Here is a 16772-nt window from a genome sequence, read left to right as displayed (position 1 = left end):
TGCCAAGCTGCTCCTGTCCTTGCTTCCCCTCCTCCACTCTTATAATAGGGAGAGAAAACTTAGTCATAGGATCTAAGGAACCAGTACAACAAACAGCCTTTCTACACTCTTGTAAAACACTTAAATGATGTTTGGACTGAAGCGTGGTAGCAGAGGACATATAAAGCATTTTGCTAAGATAATGTGAGAATCAGAAAAACAAGCTCAAAGAAACCAAACAATGGCCTAAAAATGGATCAGCAAGAAGCAAAGACTGGCAGGAAGCAAGAATATATTCGGAGGAAGCAAATTCCAAATGTAGGAAAAATAATGTGCCCTTTTGTTTAATTTCACCATTAAGTAATTACAAAAACAAAACAAAAACCTCAATTTAAGAAGGAAAAAAAATCATTTTCTTTGAGATTTCTATTAATTTTTTTTCCTGATAAAATCTTTTCTTTTGAAAATTTTGATATTGGTTAATGTTGCAAAATAACATACAGCTTTTGTATAAACTTATAGGAAAACTGCTAAAATAAGTTATGAATTTGTTCAAGAACCATATTCTTTATAGAATAACTCTTTCATCATTTTTCTACCTTATGTTTAAGTGCAGCATTAACAACAAAAATAAGAAGTTAACTGGCCAGTGGCTAAATATTAATATAAGTGCCTAACTATGGAACTTTCTCCTCACAGTAAAAGGTTCCTTTGAAATTTCATTGCCCCTCTAATTCTGGTGAAGTCACCATACCCATAATTAAAACAAATAATCCTTTAAAACAATAACAGAAAGGACAAAGCAGCACACGTCTGTCTTTCTGCTCCTTACCCTTGGAGGCGCCTCGTCACTGTCTGATCTAGACCAAGCCTTTTGGGTGGGGTCAGGCGCCTCCGACTTAGAGTCAGAGCTCTGACTGAGCACCTCACTGCGGGAAGGTGGACATGGGTCCTGAGAACGAAGATGGTGGTGTGCAAATTTGGGAGGAGAAGGGTCACTGAAGGAATGGGATCGCGAGACAGGGGAAACATTGTTCTTGAGAGATGCCAGGTGGGACCACTGTACCTTACAAGAAAACAAAACACAAAACATTCAATGCGTTCTGCATAAAACTGGCTTTTCTGGTCAATACCAAATCCAAAGCAGGAACTGGCAAAGGCGGAATGCAAACAGGGGGCGGTCAGTATAGGTCAGCCAAGCAGTGAAAACAGGCACACTCTAAGCGAAGACGCGGTCTGGGAACACAGTATGCAGAAAAGAACAAATGTACATTTATAAGGAAAACTCTTTTAATATCCAGACAAACATTGCAGATAGTAGTAAATGTGAATTTTTTTAAATTTTTTACAAAAGAACCCATAGACCCACTGACAAGGGATGATGTGCTCCATGCACATCCATATTGAAGCAGACACTGAGGAGGCAGGGAGAGGGCAAACAATCACGTGACAAAGGACACTGCTAAACATGCAGACCTACCTAGCCATCCTCATCACCCGGCAGTGTACGAACCAGACCAAGTGACACAACAGCACATTTAACGAGCAGAGACAAACCCCTCGTGTTCTGACAGACTATAAAAGTATGACTTTATAACAGCCAGTTTTTCAAATACCCCCCAAATTTTTCTTGTTTCTTCCAAGTCTGAAAACCTAGATATCTCCATATACCTTCAAGCTAGTTATGAAAGAAAAAAACGAAAAAAAAAACCCAAAAACCTGTGTTTCCTTTGAAAATATTCAGTACCATGGGCTTCCTGAATTAAATACTATTGGAGTATACCTCCTATTTGACAATTATTTGTCAATTGAGCTTATCTTGTTGCTTTTAAATTGGGGAAATAATCTCTGAAATAATCTATAAAATATTTTCATTAAATTATATTTTATTATTTTAAAATATCTGTCCAATATTGCAATTTATACAACCCTGGCTACATATCTATTATATCAATGTATTTAATGAAAATTGAAATTACCAAATCACAAATTTGTTCAACCTTTCCAAATGCAGAATGTGGAGTTAGTTCCAGGTGTACGATTTCTATGATTTACAGGGGAGATTCACATAATCCCAGTTATTGGTATAATCCCACATTCCTAACATGTTTAAGGTTTTCAGAGGGAAAGCATATAATTAAAACCATTACCTGAAATTATAATCAAAAATGAGTTTTAAAATAGAATCCTACATGAGAAACATTTCTCCCAAAAAATGTTGCACAGCTATATGTTTCAGCCAAAAGCAACTTTAGAATAGAAGGAAGAAAAAGAAGGCTATTTCTAGGTATGATACAAATTTAATCATGAATGTAAAAATTAGTCTACATAATTCAGGAACTCTTATTTTCTAAAATCTCAGTGGCCAAATAGATAAAGATTCTCCATTTATGGTAAGTTTAACTTGCAGAACAAAAATTTTTATCCTGTACTCTTCAATCAATGCAAAGTTGTTAAACTTTTAACAACTGTCATCAAACCTGTTCTAATAGTCTCTCTTCTCATCCCTTTTTTTTTTCTTTTTTATTTATCTTCTCCTGCTTTTCTCTTTCTTTTATTTCTTTCCATTCCATACTCTCTGGAGTACCTGTGTACTGACAGGCCAACTCTCCTATGACTCAGGACGTTACTGATCCCATGTAAACACCCTATCACCCTGCCCACACCTGTGGCTTCTGTCCTGTTTCTTCTTTTATTTTACTTAACTCCTCTAGGCTACAGTTCCCTGTCATCCAGGAGATTATTGTTATAAAGTGCATTTAAGTTCTGGTTGGAATTTGTTTTATAGTACACTATAGCTGCTTCTGTCACAAGAACATAAACTTTTGTCCCCCTACACAAGCAAACAGTGACAAGTAAACTCAAGCTTAAGAACTTGTTCCCAATATTCTAGATTACACAGTAGCAAGAAGGAAAATGTCTAAAAATCAGCAATTTTCAGCAAGAGAGCAGGAATCAGTGTTTTAAGGATCACTAAGATCTCTGAATCTTTGCTGTCTACTCTCTCCTACAGACAGTGTAGTGGGCTCTCTTCTCGTCACACAGCACTCAGCCCAGCAGCTCTCCCCCACTTAGACGAGGCTTACAATGCTGAGGCAGAGCCAAGAAAAGGTCACGACCTTTGTTCTGACCTACCTCAGGGAAATCTATAGCTAACCCATTTGATCTAACCTTTTTTGGAAATTGAACCCTTTGAGAATCTGATAAAACCTCCTTTCCCTGAAACGTGCACATCTGGACAAATCAAAAACTTCTACATGAAATTTCAGGGGCACTGTCAGTTCTCTAAGGTCCATTCATGGAAGTGGCCAGGAGCAGAGGATCCCAGGGTAAAACATTCACTTTTAAAATGCTTGGAAGGAAAGGTTCTGGTTCTCCTTCTATGTGCTTATAATACTAACTCTCTAAAAACTAAACTAAAAAATCTTTGTATTAGAAGAAACAGGCACTTAACATCTGAGTTAGGGAAGGCAAAAAGTTAGAAGAAGAAATCACTGACTCTAGATAGTCCTAAGAAAAGTATAAGAAAAATCTCAAAGTATAAGAAAAATCTTAAAAAAAGAAAAAGATCCTTCTTTTCTCTATCAACTGTGTGTCATTTCAGTCTAAAGTCATCCCTGCTCATCTCTTCTGTTTAAATGTGGTGACAAACTAAACTGCGGATGTGACAAGCAGGCCTGAGGCTCGGTGAGCCATCGCACAGTCTCCTCCACCACAGCAAAGCTGGCTGTTGCTACCTGTGGCTCCGCTGGTCTCTGCAGGGCAGGATGCACAGACTCGGAGTTGCCATTGGAAAAAGACTCTGATCGGGAAGGCACTGGTGGCTCCAATACTCTGCCTGTCTGCTTAGACTGGGCTTCAGGGGAGCTGTGGTTAGTTTTCCTAAATCTATCTTCCACCTGCATCAGAGAATTAGAAGAGATAACTCAGTGTTAGTAGGGGAAAAGCAGAGATATGGAAGAAAGTCTGAAAGTGGAAGAACTCTACAAAGAAGTTTTCTATTTTCTTCAGCTACAAGAAAAGAGAGGGGTAGTTGGTGGGGGGGAGGTAGATAAAGCAGGGCTAGGACTTGAATTAGGAAAAAGAAAATCCTAATGAAGATAAAAATTAAGCAAGGCAGCCGCTAAGATCTCCTTGTTGCTCAGAATTCTAGGATTGTATATGATGATAAACTAGAAAAAAATTAATCTGTCACAACCAACTAAACCAACATATTAAAAGCCTATCATCAGTAATCCAAATCACATTGCATTCCACCAAATATAAAGGCATTCCCATACAAGCAGAACACTTGTTCCTGGGATCTGCTCTCTGTAAGACAGACACCTGTGGGCTGGGATTCACCCCCACTGTATGCATATCAGCTCCCAGCCTGCCTCACATCCCTGAGCAGTCACTGCTGTGCTGCACCGTACTCTGAGGCTCTTGGCTAGCCCTAATACGCCAATTCAGTGACGAATCTTGATAGTTGGAAAGTCAGTAAATTGGACTACAGGCACACTTCAGCCTCACACTAGTCTGGGAGAAATAGTTAACCAAACCACCATTCCTCTCATTCACATTTTAAAGAATAATTGTGCCATGCAATCTTCTTTTTGTTTAGTTTAGTTTCCAGTTCTAATGAGGTTTGTTAACTGAGGCATCTGGCCCTTAATGGAAAAAGCACTGACTAGATATGAGACCTTGGGCAAATCCCTTTACTCCAAACCTCAATTTCTCAGCTAAAAAACAAACAAGGCAGATCACTCTAGATGATTTCTATAGTCTGTTCTTGCATTAATGTTATACAGTTCTGAGGAGTCATTGCATTACTTTCCAGAAAGTAATCAACACAACGAAGGAAAGCAGATACCTCTCGAGCTCTGTCCGCAGGCTCGTAGTGGGGCTTGGGCTCTGGGACGTGGTAGCTTGGCTTGCTCCTTTCCTGCTGCGGCGGTGGCTGCTGCTGCTGCGGGTGCGGCCTCCTGTGGTCATGCTGTAGAGACAGGAGATATGCTTGTTCTTGTTGCAACTGCCTCTGGAGCCTCTCTGCCTGCCGGTGCTCCTCCATCTCCCGCCATCGGCACTCCTTGGAGAGGGAGAGGATAACACTGAATCTACGGGACACTGGAGAGCTCACCTCTTCTCCAGATTTGTTCAACATGTTTTTTTTTAAGATAATACATATTTCCCCCTTTTTTATAACAAAGCAAAATGACTGGGATTTTAAATAGCACATTACCTGTGGAAAAACCTGCCAGCTGTTGCTAGCCACAATATCATTGGACAGAGTAAGAGAGAATTCAATTAAATGTCGTTTTCAGTGGTATATATACTACGTAAAAATCCTATGGCATGTGCTTGGAGCCTGCAGCTCTCAGCATTCTAGTTTGTTCACCGAATGCCAGGTTCTGTTCAAAACCTTGTCTCTCTACCAAATGAGAACAGTTAATTTATTATTGGGAAATAAATAAAAAAAAAATAAACACCATGCAATGTGCCCCAAGCAGTCTGACCATAAAAGACACTCCTTTTGAGCCTGGCTGCCACAGCAAAACCAAAATGGTCTGGTGAGCACCACAGCTTGCCCGACTCAGGGGAGGGATAAATGAGCCCTGATACGACAGAACAAGACAGAGGCGGGTGTTACCAGTAACATGGCCTGCTCCTGGAGCAGCTGCTGCTGAAGGATTTCCAAGTGCCGCTGCTCCTCTTCTAGCTGTCGCCTGATATACTCCTGTCACACAGAAATCACCCAGCAATCAATTTATCCAAAAGGAAAGCATTAGAACCACCTGAATGGAGCACCAAGAACCATTTGCTCCAATCATTTTTAGTAATAATTCACTCCCTGATGATCAACTGAAAAAAAAAAAAAAACAAACTACTGCTAAAGGTTTTTCCAAGAACTTCAACTTGGCCAGTAAGACCTAAAGAGTCTAATAAATGATGATATGCATTCCCTTGATATACATGAAGGTATCTGAGGGTATTTGTTAGAATGCAGCAGTTATAGACAAATGCAGAATTTTAAAGGAGGATGCCATTCCTCTAAGGTTAGTAGACTCCAGAGAAATTAAGAGTTTAATAAGAAAGGATCAGAGGATCCCAATTAGTAAATATCTGTTTATTGGTCATTATTTATAACAAGCATGCATCACCAATTTTTGAGACCTAAAACCAAAGCCTGTTTAATATTAAAATACAACAAACGTGATTTGTGTTTTCTGTCATGACTCAGAAGGTACTTGAAATGACTATATTCTGAAAACTGATCTGGGAACACCTGACTCAGGCAACTCCCCAAAAACAAACAGGCCCAGGCTCTTCACGATGAGCTCGTGGGGGGGGGGGGGAGTAGGGTAGGGATGAGTGTGGTTTTTCTTTTCAACAAGGAGAAAATGATCAATGTTAACCTTTGTAACAATGAAAACAGGTAAACACATCCACAATATATTATACAGAGAGCTAAGAGCCCCTCCCTGATGCTGCATGCATATCGTAACACACAGGGGTCTCAGGAGGCCTGGACCCCAGTTCCACTGAAGACTGGTTCCACAACCTCTAGGCTCATTCTAAACTTCCCATTTTCTCATTTGAGAAATGAACATGAAAAATCTCTCCTAACTCTCAGGGGTTTCTTTGTGTGGCTCAAACCTGAGGTAGATACAAAATAAGTTTGAAAAAGCACGAAACATTTTATAGGGAAAAGTAGCTTCCTTCCTTTTCAACACAGAAAAAAAGCCAATTATCTGCTCTAGAAAGGGGAGTAGCCTAAGAAGGATGAGGAGAAATTCTACCATGAAATTTGGATTGTTATTTTAGAGTGTGTGCTGCTGCTCAGCCCCTTGTTATCATGGTGCACACCTTAAATAAAACTAGTCATCACCAGGGCTGAACAGAAGCTTTAGTTAACCAATAATTTTTTGGTTAGGAGAATGCTGGATAACATAGAAATCATGGTATATAAACATCCTTAGACATCCTCATCTTATAAAGCAAAATGAGCCAAAAAAGCCAGTCTGAGGGGGAGCTTCCTTACAAGGCCATGAGCAAAGATGCCTGGTTCTGACCTGGGCTCTGAGTCCCTTTCCCTGATGCCCAGCCTTTGTGGCACATGCTCTACCAACACCTACCCCAGCAATGTCTGCATGGTCTTACCCAACGCAACTGGGAAAAGGAGCCCCACTCCCAACTCATTTCTTCTTTGAAGAAAATAATTAAATCATAACTTGAAAGATCAAGTTAGTACACTCATTTGTTTCTGCCTTCAAACCACAGGGACAACCAGAAAAATCACACCCTATCCAAACCACAAAGGTCCTAACATACAGTTGAACATACAGAAATATAACACACGTCTACACAAACACACACTTATGCCAGGATGAAATGTGTCCTACAGCACCGTTAATGTGGGGAATTACTATTAATATTTCATGACAGAATACAGAAAACAGAATATAATTGATTTTAGAAGTTTTTTCTTCTTGTTCTCTCCTTTGCCATTCACATTCTTGCTGCAGAGTACTTGCTATTCACAAAATCCAATGACTGCCACTAAATCGTTAAAAGATGAATTATAATACTAGCATCTCCTCCTCCCACAATCAAACTGTGATAATTATCTCTAGGGGATTTAATTCTTAAAAGCTTATATTTTCTCCCCTTTGCAGCCTCCAGGTATAAACATAACCAGAATGTTAAAACACACACACTACGCGCAGTTAACTGGTCAATAAGGTCAATAAGGCAACACAGAGAGCGTCACTGACATGCCTGGAGAAACACTGATGAGCATGCAGACCCCAGTCCCAGAAAACACAAGACACATGACTGCTATCAAGGACAGTGGGTGAACAGTCAAATTTGCAAGATAACATCATGGTTTATAGGCATTTTAAAATATGGATTTCAGGTATTTTTGCAAAGCTCATAACAAAGATATCAATTCAAAGACAAGAAAGGCAAAGCAGCTAGGTGCAATTGATTTCTGTCTACACAGGTGGTTCAGGAAACAAAGAAAATTTCTAAATAAAACCAAACCTGACATTAATAAAATGCTATAAATATTACTAAACCCTTTTTGGTTGAATGTTATCAGTTTTTTTTAAAACTACCTATGCGTATACACAATTATATGCAAATATAGACTACAATAATCACTTAGCCACTGGATATTTCAAACATTTCTCATAAGAAATTTCTTACAGTTGGTTTATATTTCATTTTTTTAAAAGTCAGCCAGATATTTGGTGTTCACAGCATTTAAGCCAAGCCTGAGAAGATACGTTCAGAAATCTTTCAGGTATCATACTATTTGGAGACCACTTAACTGGTTTCAAGACATTTGTAAAGTGTAATGATTTAGCGATCTTTTTTTAAGACAAGAACTCAATTTACTGGTGTCCTTCCAATTATGTTTCACCATTTTTACACGTCTGAAGTCCTGAATGTGTATGTACGTGCATGTATACATATATGTGCATGTGTACTTTCTGCTCCAAATCCCCAGCTCTGCAAAGTAACAAATTTCACAAATTAATGACTGGAACATTCCTTGTGAACTAACCTGTTCTCTTTCAACTCTCCTTTTTTCTTCTTCTGCTCGTCTCCTCTCTTCCTCTTCTTTACGCCTTCTCTCCAATTCCTCTAGACGCCTCTTTTCTTCTTGTTCTCTCCTTCGCTGTTCACGTTCTTGCTGCCTTCTAGCTTCACGCTCTCTCCTTTGTTGCTATAGATGTAAAGAATGTAAAATTACCGATGGTCTTCCAGCCATGGCTCTCCTGATATTGCTGACCAGCTACAGGTAGACACTAATGAGGTGAAGTTCATGGGCCCCCTTCTCTTCTGGCCAATTATTTCCATACTGCCCCCAGCCCCATATGTAATGGCTTCCTCATAAACACTGGTGAAAGGGTGCTGTGTGTTTCTGTGAATTCTTAGGGTTTGGTTTCATTTTGAAACAATTATTCTCCCCTGCTCACTGTACCACAGCAATCAGGGAACAGAAAATTCTTGACACTAGCAAAAAAAACCACTACAGTTACTGACTCCTCTTCTACATTATACTCTAATATTTGAAATAGTAAACTAGACCAAGAGTAAGAATTTAAACTACCAACCATAAAAATCACTATAGTCAGAACAGCTCCACAACTTGGGGGAGAGGCAAAATGAATAATTAAAAGTATAGAAATCCTTTAGTAAATACATCTTAATATATGATTAACGGGAAAAGCTGGCTCTTGTATGAGAACCTCAAAAGAAAATGGTCAAAATGAAACATACACACCATCAACAACATCAATCTATATTGGATTAACCTGATGCCTATGATTTCAAATAAAACCCAGCAAATCCTAATAAACATGCCTTTTCAGGTTTAGCCTACTAGGAATAACAAACATGATATAATCCTTTGATGCTTTTACAAACTGATGTCATTATTTTCTTAAATTATCCTTTCTTTAAAAACAAAATCAAACTAAAAAACTGCATGATGCTGGTAAAGTGATTTCCAAATCTCTTAAAGTACAAAGAGATTTTCCTATTACTTAAATTTTTGCAAGCATACCTGAATAAATATGTACTTTTCCAACTATGCTATAATTATCTAAGTTCCCTTTCTAGTTTGTTATTTAAAAGCAATGCTTTCATCTAACAATTTTAAAAAGTTTTCTAAATAAATTATACTGACGGTAGTGAGAGCTATTTAAATATACTCCACTGGACTTACTGGCTTTAGTAGAAACTAACAAATTTCAATAAACCAGTCTATTCTTTTTTTTTTTTGTTTTTTTTTTGTTTTTAACCAGTCTATTCTTAAGACTCTACTATTTCCAAAAACTTTTTCTAAGAGACAAGGCCTTGCTATGTTGTCCAGACTAGATGTGAACTCATGGGGTCAACTGATCCTCCTGCCTGAGCTTCCTGAGTAGGTGGAACTACAGGCATATTCCACTGTACCTGACATAATTTCTAAGAACTTTTGAGGTCATGTTATTGCACACATATACTATCAACCTTTGGGTTTTTTTATATGCAAGTTCTAATGAAGTCATAGTAGAGAGGTTATATTTATCTGCTTCTTCCAGATCTTTAGACAACAAATAATATGTGCACTGCATTAAAATAACTCTTTAAAAATTTAACTGTAACTATGATCAAAAACTAGACCAAGGATGCCAAGAGAACATTTAAGAACTTACAGGGAGTTCTTAAAAACAAGACAGCCACCCTCTGCAAAACAACTCATCCCTGACTTGATAAAAAGTAAGCCTTAGCTGCAAGGGCACTGGCATGCCATGATACATATATTAAAGCTAGAATTGTTTAAAAAAAAAAAAAACAAGCACTTTGCTAACATGTACTCCTGATGTTAGATACTAAAATTTGCAAGACAAAGGCCTTTTTGTAGGCAAGCAGGGATGAGGAAATGGTTCTTATTCCTTTAAAATGCTGGAAACACTGTTGGATAGTCTTTGGGTAAAAGAGTTCACTGCCTTCCTTCAATGATCTCAGAGCCAAGAAATATACAACAAATAGATGGCACAGTTTATTCACTTCTTACCGAGAAACCTGTACATTTCCTAGTGTTACAATTCAGTATCAATACTAATCCCATTTCACATCAAAACTTTTTTCCCTCTTGCTTTCCTTTGTTTTTAATTTCTTCTACTTCCATCACCCCTCTGAAATTTAACTTTGGGATCTGCAGAGATCACTCTGGGATTTGTAGAAAAGACAGAGATGAATGTTACTGTGTGTTCTCTTGGTGGAAGAAAGACAAACAGAAACTGCTGGGGCTCACCCTAATGTTTATTCCTCACTTGGAGGAAGCAGATTCTCCAAAATCACAAAGTGACAATTGAGACTTTAGGGCTAAAAACTTTGAAAGGAAAGATCACAAAAATAGATTATTTTTTAAGTCCCAACAGAAAGATTCTGAGACAAGAACTTAAATATGCTGTCAGCAGTGTACCAGAAGCAGAAAAACTGATAAACAGCTAGCTTACAAAGTGAAGTTCTTCACTTAACTTAAATGGCAAAAATTCAAAGTCTCCAGAGAACATTATGGTCACCATCTCACCAAGGGTAAGACTGGTAAGGGATAGGGATTTTTTTTTTCAAGACAAATATACGTGTGAGAAATGTCAAATCAAAAGATTGATTCTAACCTCTAGACTAAAAAGATCATTTTATACACAGTTTTTAAAAAATAATGTTCTATTGTTATGATACCACCATAGACTAAAACAAATCTTTTCTAGGAAATTTTCTTTTTTTAACATTTACTAGAGTAGCACAACAAACCACAGACAAATGTATCTTGTTTTTACAAGTAATTGAACAGTTTCCATGAGGTCAAAATAAAGTATAGACTAGAAGACAGGAAACATAGTTAAATATGTAGTAGGTTCAAAATCATATTCAAAATACACTGACAAATGTAATATTAACTTAGACTGATTTAGATTACTAATCAGATCTTCTCCAGGAACTATCCTGTTTTAACACTGTTATCAAACAGATAAAGACTGGGGAAAACATGCTAACCAAATGTGTGAATGTCATGAGAGGGAGGGGTAAATAATGGATACCAAATCATCATTCAGTGAAAGAAGAGCACAAAACCACTGGGATAAAATGACACCTCATTTTCAGCAACACTGGGCGACAGACTCCAAAATATCTGCAAAGACTTCCAAAAGATCCCAAGTTCACACAGGAATCAAGGAGGAGGAAGCAGAGGAAGGAGGAGATACTAGCAGCTGCAGAGGTTGGGGGGATGGGAGTATACATACATGAATGCTTCTTACAGAGGAAGGATCTATGCAGGGCAAAAGCACCATTCCTCACCTGCAGAGAGGTTCAGAAACAGGGTGTGTGGGTGGCAGGAGAAGCCCCCAAACCCAATGCGCCTGGTTTCGTGGCAATTACAAAGAAAAGAATATCTGTACTTTGTTTCCCCACAGCCTCAACTTCTAGATCATTTTTTTGCCAGCCTGCTGACAGAAAGTTACCTCCTTTCAGTTTTAATTGCCACTTATCTTTTGTGTGAGGCTCACCATCTTTTAACTACTCTGTTCATAAAATAAAGACTCTCTATTTCCCAAACAGTTCTGAATAAACCCTTAATGCTAATAAAGGGCTACAAACCATGTATGGGTCAAGTACAGGTGGCCCACTATATCCATGGATTCTGCATCCATAGATTCAACCAACTGCAAACAGAAAATATTTGAAAAAACTGTGTCTGTGTGTACTGAACATGTACTGATTTTTTCTTGTCCTTATTTCCTAAACAACAGTGTAATTAACTATTTACATGACATTTACACTGTATTGGGTATTATTTGTAATCTAGAGATAATTTAAAGTACAATCATCTGTTGCAGAATGATGGGGATATGATGTTCTGAGAATGTATCCTTAAGCAATTTCACTGTTCTGTGAACATGATAGAGTGTCCTTATGCAGACCTAGACAGTACAGCCTACTACACACCTAGGCTACATGGTATAATCTATTGCTCCCAGGCTACAAATCTGTACAGCATGTTACTGTACTAAACACTGTAGGCAACTGTAACACAATGATAAGTAGTAATGTATTTAAACATGCCCAAGCATAGAAAAAGTAGAGTAAAAATATTATAAAAAAGATAAAAAATGGTATGCATATACTGAGCACTTTCCATGAGTGCAGCTCACAGGACTAAAAATTGTTCTAGGTGAGTGAATGTAAAGGTCTATGATATTACTGTACACTACTAGAGAGTTTCACCTTACACTTAGGCTACGCTAAATTTATAAAAATATCTTTTTCTTTCTTCAATAATAAATTATCCTTAGCCTTCTGTAACATTTTTACTTTATAAACTTTTAAATTTAACTTTTTGACTCTTATGTAATAACGTCTAGCTTAACATCCAAACACACTGAATAGCTGTACAAAAATATTTTCTTTCTTTATATCTTCATTCTATAAGCTTTTCCCTATTTAAAATTTTTGTTCACTTTTTAAATTTTTTTTATTAAAAACTAAGACACAAATACACACGAGCCTAGGCCAACACGGGTCACGATCATTAATATAATGTCTTCCACCTCCACATCGGTCCCACCAGCAGGTCTTCAGGAGCAATAACAGGCACAGAGCTGTCATCTCCAATGATAACAAGCCACCTTCTGGCTACCTCCTGAAGGACCTGCCGGTGGCTGTTTTACAGTCAACTTTTTCTTAAATAAATAGAAGCAGTACACCCTAAAATAACAGTTAAAAGTATAGTACAGTAAATAAACTAGTAACATAGCTGTTTATTATAATCATCAAGCATTATGTACCCTACATAGTCATGACACTTTTATATGACTAGCAGCACAGGAGGTTTGTTTACATCAGCATCACCACAAACATGTAACGGGTTACACTACTACATTATGACAGCTATGATATCACTTGGTGACAGGAATTTTTCAGTTCCATTATAATCTTAAGGGACCACCACAGTATGTGTGGTTCATTGTTGACAGAAATGTTGTTATTTAGCACATAACTATATATGAGAAGATGTATAATACATCAGTTATGTGCAAATACTATGCCATTTTATTGTAACAGGGACTTGAGCATCCTTGGATTTGGTATCCATGAGAGGTCCTGGAACCAAATCCCCATGACAGCAAGGAATGACTACATTCCCAAATTCTTTTCTGAGACCTAGAGTATAGACAAAACTTAATTGTCCAGGCTAACAACAAAGGGATCACCAAGAATCCAAACCAGTAGATTTTATTCACGTGAACATTTTCTGTTTCAGTACTTTCTTAATATTTGCTGATTAAGAAAACAGGCTCAAAGAGGTGACCAAGTCTGAACTTACACTGAAAATCTGAAATTAAAAGGATAATTGAAATATGTAAAGTATAAAATTCTTGTTTTAGCAAGCATAGCTAATTGACTAGCATTTATTTAACTAATAAAACAAAATTACTTTAAAACTTCAGTTCTTCACCTCGAGCTATTGCTCACCTTCACCTAATAATCCTCACTGTCTACCACACGCAGAGGCCAGATAACAGATATCCACCTCACTACTGACGGCCTGAAAGACATTTCCGAGGCCTATGTTACAAATGAGCTCTAACCTGATCTGGTCCTTCACACTTCAATTTATTAACATAAACCACCAAATTAACCTGTGCCACCTGCTTAAGCAGAGTACAGGCAAGGATTAGAAAGGACAGTGGAAAACACCACATGCAGAAATAACTAAAAATAGCCAGAGCCTCAAAACTGAAGCATTCTAATATAGTAAGTACAAACTATCAATATGCAACTTGAACAAATCTCTGAACCCATTCAGGGTTTCTGTTATTTTCAAAGAACAATAAGAAGAATCTTAACAAAAATATTGCAAGGGAGTCTGAAGATAAACTACAAGAGCCAAGATGTCCCAACTGCAGGGGAAGGTGTGTCTTATGTTTTCTTCTAAAATCCTGGTTGAGTATTTGCAACCTTCTTAGTTATAAAAACTATATAAAGAGTTTTCAGAATCCAGACTACAAATATGCAAAATGGAACAAAGACTCTATGCCAAGATACTGTTAAATAAGTTGGGTAACGGCATGTGTTATTTAAATTAAACTCCACTAGATAATATCGATACAAGGCTTTATTGTTATTGTTGGGTTCTTTCTCTGGGAGAGAAACATAAAGGTCAAACAAGTGTATGAATTAAATAAAAGCAGAAATGATTATGAAGGAGAAATCTGGGGCTATGAAATATATACAGCAGTAGGCAGTTAAGAAAAGAAAATCAAAAAACTCTTTTGACCCCTAGTTGAAATATAGTCATGTGCACATAATGACATTTTGGTCAACAACAGGCCACATATATGACAGTGGTCCCATAGATTAAAATACTATATTTTACTGTACCTTCTCTATGTTTTAATACACAAATACTTATTACCATTGTGTTACAACTGCCTATAGTATTCAGTACAGTAACAGGTACAGGTCTGTAGTCTAGGAACAACAGGCTACACCATATAGCCTAAGTATAGAGTAGGCCATACCATCTAGCTCTGTGTAAGTACACTCTGTGATGTTCACCCAAAGATGAAATCTAATGACACATTTCTCAGAATGCTTCCCTGTCATTAAGTGATCCATGACTGAATAGGAAAATAATATATTTCTGTAAGTTAAAAATGAGAAAGCTGTGGGTAACCACATTACCAATGTTAGCAATATTAATGAGTTAAATGAGCAGGTAGTACACAATGTACTTCCCTTCCACCATAGGACATAACTAATCCCACATTAAAATTCTGTTTTCTACATCCCTTACTCTTAAGTCTACCTAAAGTTAAGGCATTTAGAGAAAAATGTTTTTCATATGAAATAGTCTGAAGTTGCAGAAAAATATGAACACACGAACAGGGACCCAGAGGCCAAGGGTAAAAAAGAAATCAGGTCAAGCCTGAGCAAGCCAACTTAAACCACGATGGAAACAGACGTCACAAAACTGGTCTGATGCCATCGTGAGGACACTTGCACTGCATCTAACACGGTATGTTGATGAGTAACTGTGGGGCAGGTCCTTAAAGCTTTTACAAGGAAGGAAAATATTTCTAAGACCGTGAGGAATGTGAAGGCCTGCCAGTACAAAACATAAGCTTTCCTTCAGAAGTTATCTGAATAGCTATGCCAGTTGGTAAGCATTACCTCAGGAGGCTAAAGAGAATATTTCTTTGAGTGGCTGGCTATCGATGTGAATATAGAAAAAGAAAAGACCAACTTGGACATTTTCCCTTTTTCTACCTCTTCTAGCCGCCGCCTCTGTTCCTTCTGCTGCTCGATCCGTTTCTGTCTCTCTGCTAGCAGCTGCCTTTTATACTCTTCCTGCTCCCGGAGCTGTTGCTCCTGCAGTAACTGTTGTCTCCGAAGAGCCTCAGAACGTTCCTTGTTCTCCTGCTGCAGTCTCAGGAAATCCCGACGAAGAGTAGACTCACCAGGCACATTAACAATGGAACTGCGGGAGGAAGCAGGGCTCTCAGGGGCATGTACAGATCACACTGCCCTACAAACAAGACAGGAGCACTGGCATCCTATTCCCCTTCTACATTCATTCTCTGAGTTCCTCCGAGTCCAGGGATGCAACAAATACATCCATAGAAATGACTGTATCTGCAACTCCAGAGTCCCATATCTTCTTTTATTCATTTGGTAAATATCTTAAAATTCTGTCCTAGACATTTGTTTGACAAGACATTTCTATTTACGATTCTCACAACAATTCAAACTCTGTAAAATGAAAGACTGAAATCACCTTTGTCCACTTCACTAGTCCTTCTCTAACCACCTTATTTTCCTTCAGTAAACAGAAACATCAAAGCACTCTTCAGTACTTACTGTTCATTCATCTCTGTCTGGTCAACCACCAAGTCTGCTCACGTACTTCTCCCTCCCACTTTCTTTATGCCAAAGTCAGCAGCTGAACTCAAGTGGGTCCCATGAATTAGCCATTGCACAGATGGATTAAACAGCATCCTTCCTAGCTGGCCTCTCTATTGAGAGTTACTTCTCTGCTTCCACACCACTCGGAATGACATGGCAAACAGATTTCCTTAAACTGCCTCTTTCATCATATCATGTCCCTTTTTAAAAATAATCATATTGTTCATGAAATCAGTTCAAACTCCTATGAAATTTTTAGTCTCAAATGGAATTAAAATCTTCTCCTATATAAAAAAGAAAAGGATATTATGGATTTTCTTCAATAAATTATCTTCTGTCTCTTC

General features: G+C 37.9%; 1 protein-coding gene across 33 annotated transcripts in view; it reads right to left on the bottom strand.

Annotated features, from left to right (window-relative positions):
- Positions 1–16772, bottom strand: part of MAP4K4 (mitogen-activated protein kinase kinase kinase kinase 4) — a 192903-nt gene that overhangs the window by 33579 nt on the left and 142552 nt on the right. For 7 of the 33 annotated variants that reach the window (XM_012740468.3, XM_012740471.3, XM_012740479.3 and 4 more), the window contains exons 12-17: positions 15793–16003; positions 8531–8692; positions 5609–5695; positions 4832–5047; positions 3717–3878; positions 812–1045 (exon numbers count right to left, since the gene is read on the bottom strand). In XM_012740468.3, the coding sequence (XP_012595922.2) occupies positions 812–1045; positions 3717–3878; positions 4832–5047; positions 5609–5695; positions 8531–8692; positions 15793–16003 (1072 nt within the window). The remainder of the gene's footprint in view (positions 1–811; positions 1046–3716; positions 3879–4831; positions 5048–5608; positions 5696–8530; positions 8693–15792; positions 16004–16772) is intronic. The other 26 variants (XM_012740480.3, XM_076001048.1, XM_076001052.1 and 23 more) reach the window with 7 other exon arrangements.

This window comes from Microcebus murinus, chromosome 3, assembly GCF_040939455.1.
Source record: "Microcebus murinus isolate Inina chromosome 3, M.murinus_Inina_mat1.0, whole genome shotgun sequence".
Lineage (NCBI taxonomy): Eukaryota > Metazoa > Chordata > Mammalia > Primates > Cheirogaleidae > Microcebus > Microcebus murinus.
The sequence above is the reverse complement of the archived record's forward strand: the minus strand, read 5'-3'. Positions and strand labels throughout refer to the sequence as shown.